The sequence below is a fragment of the Etheostoma spectabile genome, chromosome 13, assembly GCF_008692095.1.
Source record: "Etheostoma spectabile isolate EspeVRDwgs_2016 chromosome 13, UIUC_Espe_1.0, whole genome shotgun sequence".
In the NCBI taxonomy this organism is placed as follows: Eukaryota; Metazoa; Chordata; class Actinopteri; order Perciformes; family Percidae; genus Etheostoma; species Etheostoma spectabile.
In genome coordinates this window covers 22444542-22449624 of record NC_045745.1, presented here as the reverse complement: position 1 = coordinate 22449624, position 5083 = coordinate 22444542, and the positions used below count along the sequence as shown (strand labels likewise).

The window sequence follows — 5083 nt, the reverse complement described above, 5'->3', positions numbered from 1 at the left end:
ACCCAACTCCCTATGGACTGAGCTACTACTGCCCGCCTTCTCCCCTCATTCTGCTACTTCGGCTCTCTCTGCTATGTACTTCTAACCTTAAACACATTTCCAGCTCTGGTTGTTAATCTGCACTACAAAAAAAACTTACTAAATAACACTAATACAAAACAGATCAATAAAAAGCTCCATAGAAAATCAACATGTTTGCACTTACTACCAGCATGTCATCATAAATTCGGATGGAGGCCAATCGATCTGTGAAAAACAAGAGAACATTATGTGTGCATGCTTTAAAGTAGGAATTAATTCTTTACATTTAAGTTGTTTTTATACACTATACAGTTGAAAGTAAAGATTGACTTAAAGAGTGTTCAGGGGCGGTGCATTCATGGGATGTTGGTAAGATTAACATCCTGCCAATCATGCTCAATACCCCTCTTTTTTTCAGAGCAGACAGAGGAGCCTGTGACACTAAGAATAATGTCCGCCAGTATCAGCCCTGAGCTGCTTTATGTACTGTAATTTTGAGCTTTCTGAAAGTGTTTTTTGTAATAAAAAGTATAACTGCAATGATTTCAATCTTGGTGATGAGAAAGTAAACCGTACCATACTCTGAGGTATTTGATTCTTGTGTAAATCTTGATTTTAAATTTACAGATTCCAATAAAAACACAACAAACGTACTTCCAGCATAAACCTCTTTCAAAGCTAACAGGACCCGGTGCACTCAACTCACCCATGGGGTTCCCTCGTAGGTCCTCCAGTCTCTCATGAATGAGTGACATCTGTCTGTCCAACTGTCCATTTAGCTCAGTCTGTGTCTCATACCTTGTCTTCCACTCATTTCCTGGTACAGAATATGAGGAACTGTCACACTAGCATGTATAGTCACATTTGGGGAAGGGCAAATTACAAACGACACTGAAGAGGGACTGGGCTGATAGAAACCAGTGGATTGTTGGGTGCTCTCGCCAATGTGGATGAATGCGACAGATATATGGAGCTAGAATTGTTTCTTTATTACATGTGAGAAAAAAAAGATGTGAGAGAAAATAAATATTTGAGAGAAAAAGGTTTTATACCAATGGCAAAAACCTCTTTCAAAACTTTTTTATACTCTCAAATATATTTTTTTTGCTTTCAGTGTGGAAAAACAATTCTCTCTTAAAAAAAAAGTGTTTCCCTCAAAACGTTTTTTTTCTCGCTCTCAAAACCTAACTTTTTGCTCTCGTCTCAGGATTTTTCTCTCGATGTGGAAATAGTGTCCTGGGCGGGGCCACGTTCCCATTGGCCAGTTGGGTGAGCACCTTTTTGTCTTGGGAGTCCATCTGAATCACTACACTATTGTCACCGCCATAGATGGATAACTAGCAGCCAGCTAGTTCTTCTAAATGAATAACTTTTAATTATCTGAACACTTTTTAACAGTCAAACTGAAACAGTGGCGGTGAGCTCCAGGTCCTGCAGCCGCAGACGGACAGCCATTATTATTATTATTTTCCCTCGTGGATGCAAGTCTCGGCAGGGATGCAGAACTTGGCACGTGTTATACCCCATGATGGCGGTCCGTCTGCGGCTGCAGGACCTGGAGCTCACCGCCACTGTTTCAGTTTGACTGTTAAGAAGTGTTCAGATAATTAAAAAGTATTTTTATAGAAGTGGGCTGGACGCTAGTTATCTATGGTGATGAGTCTCTCAGATCTTTTTTTGTCGCATGTAAGAAACAATTCTAGCTCCACATAGATAATAATAATATTAAATCACTCCTCACCTTCACCATCAACACTGTGCAGTCTTTCTTGCAGTTCACACATGGTGCTCCGCAGATCAGACACAGACTCCTCAAGCATTTCTCTGAGCCAAAACAATGTTATTTTCGTAATGAAAAAAAACAAAAAAAAACATTTAATCTCCCAGATAGCTTTGTTAGTAATACATTTCCTTCATACAAACTTACTTCATTTCCCTCTCTTGCTCCAGTTCTTCCTGCAGGCGGGCCAAATCGTATTTGCTGTAGTCGCTATCTCCATTCATGTTTGTGAAAAACTGACATCAACTGAAGAGAAGTTTGTGCCTCGAGGTGTCCATGGAGACCGCTCTTTCCGGCTCGTTCAGGTGGCCTCGGACATCACGGTCCAGATTAGCGGGAGGTTTAAAAAATAAAACCTCTTCCTCGGTTAAATCATAGACTAATATGCAGTCGGCTAAATATGACAGTACACGAATAAATAGCTCGTAAATTAGCAACATATTCATCATATACAGTGGCTTTTTTGCAGGCAGCCATTTCTATGAAGCTTATTTCGCACTGGCAAATTGACTTCCTCTGTATAGGCTGCCAAGCTCTTACTTCAACATCTCTAGCTAGATAGGCTACATGCCAGTTGATTTATCTCGCAGAATATGTTATAATTGGAAAAACAAATATGTAAACACATAACTTGTTTTTCTCCCTCTATCAGAACACCTTTCGAGAAACAGCCAAATTAGAAAAAGAAATGTATCGTAGCCTACTCGCGTAAATGAGTTTTTATGAAAAACATATGTGTTTTGCTTTACATTATTATGCCCTTTCATACATATCATACATATAGCCTAGGACTAGGTGGTGAATCATTAAGTCTACCGTTTACTGGAATGTTTTGTCATGTACACAAAATATGTCGGCTACATAATGACAAATAAACAAATAATTAATGTAAAACAAAACAATACAGCCAACTTTGACACATAGAGATATACATACAAATAAAATTACATTTAATTTAGGCTAATTTCAATATGTCAGCCTCGTTTTTACATTCACAGTTAATACAATTAAATATCCACTCGGGAAATGAGTGGCCTATTTTGTTGTATAAATCTGCTAATGAGAAGTTGATCCATCAGTCTGACAAAAACCTTAAAGGAAAGCTAATTATTTTTTTTTCTCTTCCTCCTCTTTTTTCTGCTTCTCCTTCCCATTTGTCTCTGCCTGATGGTCTCGTTTCTGCGCCTCTTTCCCCTCAGTTTGTGTTGTCTGTCCCTCTGGAATTCCCATTGTGACCTTGGCTGTCTTCTTGCCTGCAGTCTTCAGCAAGGCTTTGATGCCCAGATTGTCAAAGTTGTATGCAGTCACACCAATATTGGACACTGACTTGAGACCAGTGTCAGTGGCTTCGCCTGCATCGTTCCCATACCTTCACCACGATAGGGTTAGGTGGTTGGGGAAGAGTGGTTTGGTGTAATGTGTTAATGTGATGGGTACAGAATTAAAATGCTGGAGCAATGTGCTATGTAATATAGGTACTGTTGTCATTTACATCACTGAAGGTCAAGAAAAATGGTCATATTTCACTTTGAAGCGGTTTTATTAGTAACACACCATGAAAAAGGGGCTACAGATAGTATGAACAGCACCACCCAACACAAGCAGACATTTATTTAGCTGCAGTTCGCAGACCCAGAAAGACACATAACAGTAGCTTGAACTACTTCAAGTCTAAAAAGAACCCAAAACACATATGTCTTATCTCGATGCAAATGAATCAAAGAAAGTTGATGGGCAAAAAACAACCATTCAGTGTTAGCTGTTGCGTTAGATTTGAAAAATGTCTTACTGAGGGTTATTTTCTGACTTGATCTGGATTAATAAAAGAGTGAAGATGAAAGAGTTGATCAGTTGTTAGTTCACAAGTCTATGCCTTTACTCCCACGTGCAGTCATATGTTGCTGGACATTTTTATTAGATTTTCTAAGCCCTTAAATCTGAAAAGAAATGGGTGTAAGAGTAGATCAGTTTCCCAACGTACCAAGAAGAAAGCAACACAGTAGGCTGGTTTCTGAGCCAGTGTTCTACTGTTGTTTAAAGAAATCAAATAGAATTCGAAACAACTAACAGTTTATCAGAAAGTTCTATCAATTAAATAAAGAAGCGGAAACGTCAGAACTTACTTGTACGTCATAGCATTGACAGTCTCTGCTGCAACACTTTTGCCAACAAGCTTTGCTCCAGTCTCCAGACTTGACCAGACAGTAGAGAAACCTGGTTTGGGTGTAAATTAAAAAGAGTTTGAGTACTCTAAATAAGAAAGACTGGGATCATCCATCTTTGAGCAAATATTTAAAATGCCAACACATTTCCAAATGCCAAAACATGATTCAATATTTTGACATTTTATGTTACATAGAGCTATGGCATAGTGTAACTTTATACTTGACCCTGATATTTCCATTATATTGGTACATACCTTGCACACTGCTGACAGCCACAAACTTGGCTCCATCCCAGTTGGAAAGTCCGCCATCTTTGGTCTTCTTTAGAGACTCTGGGACCAGCTTAGCGCCCTGTTTCTTCACATGGGGAGCCATCTTGTCTGCCACGTGTCCTGCCACCATACTTACTCCATTAACTGTAAATATGCATACCATTCATATTAGTTTACCATACAGGCGATTAATGGCATGCACTGAAAGAAAGAAAAAAAAAGGGGGAAAAAAACATTTATTAACTCTTTATTTTTTGACTTTAGTTTTCCTTAGCCATGGGAAAAGTTTGATTACCACCCAAAAGCATTTTGACTATTTGCCATTACTGTTGCCAATATAATCCTTCCTATGTTGTTTTAAGTCCTTACCCAAGAACTGGCTAACTCGCACAGCACCCCCGGTGGCCTGTTTAGCCACCTGCAGACCTTGTGTGACACGGGGGCTGACCTCTGAAGGAGTTTCCTCAGGCGTGATATGGTCCCGGATCTTGGCTGCTCCTTTATGAATGGCCCTACCAGTGGCCTCTGCTCCTTTTACAAACTCTAAACTCAACCGTGTAGCTCCTACAGACAGAAAAATATGGGGTATTAAATGTGAATTAGCAATATCATTGATTGTTGTGTTGTGAAAATATATACTACAGGCAAATAAAGAGGTGGTTGGACAAGGTTTTCCTTTGTTGCACTCAATCCTGTTCAAGAAAGATTGCTGCAAAGGTAAACATTGTCCTCTAGTGGTCATTTTGTAGATAGAGGAACGTGTTTATACAGTCTGTGAATAACACTTGTGTCATTTTTTTTCCTTTATTACACACACACACACACACACACACACACACACACAC

General features: G+C 39.3%; 2 protein-coding genes across 11 annotated transcripts in view; both read right to left on the bottom strand.

Moving 5' to 3' along the window:
• ccdc169 (coiled-coil domain containing 169) overlaps positions 1-2168 on the bottom strand; it is a 9832-nt gene extending 7664 nt beyond the window's left edge. For 6 of the 7 annotated variants that reach the window (XR_004334764.1, XM_032534393.1, XM_032534396.1 and 3 more), the window contains exons 1-4: positions 1949-2168; positions 1763-1845; positions 728-838; positions 206-246 (exon numbers count right to left, since the gene is read on the bottom strand). Coding sequence is in view for 6 of the 7 variants with exons in the window: in XM_032534393.1 (XP_032390284.1) it covers positions 206-246; positions 728-838; positions 1763-1845; positions 1949-2025 (312 nt within the window). In the remaining variant the exon portion in view is untranslated. The remainder of the gene's footprint in view (positions 1-205; positions 247-727; positions 839-1762; positions 1846-1948) is intronic. The other variant, XM_032534392.1, reaches the window with a different exon arrangement.
• Positions 2169-2705: 537 nt separating this feature from the next.
• The window catches only part of sparta (spartin a), a 6529-nt gene continuing 4151 nt past the window's right edge, over positions 2706-5083 (bottom strand). For 3 of the 4 annotated variants that reach the window (XM_032532999.1, XM_032532995.1, XM_032532998.1), the window contains 4 exons: positions 4608-4802; positions 4221-4382; positions 3925-4015; positions 2706-3170 (listed from right to left, as the gene is read on the bottom strand). In XM_032532999.1, the coding sequence (XP_032388890.1) occupies positions 2909-3170; positions 3925-4015; positions 4221-4382; positions 4608-4802 (710 nt within the window). In that variant the 3' untranslated portion in view covers positions 2706-2908. Of the gene's footprint in view, positions 3171-3322; positions 3739-3924; positions 4016-4220; positions 4383-4607; positions 4803-5083 lie in introns of those variants that run through there. The other variant, XM_032533000.1, reaches the window with a different exon arrangement.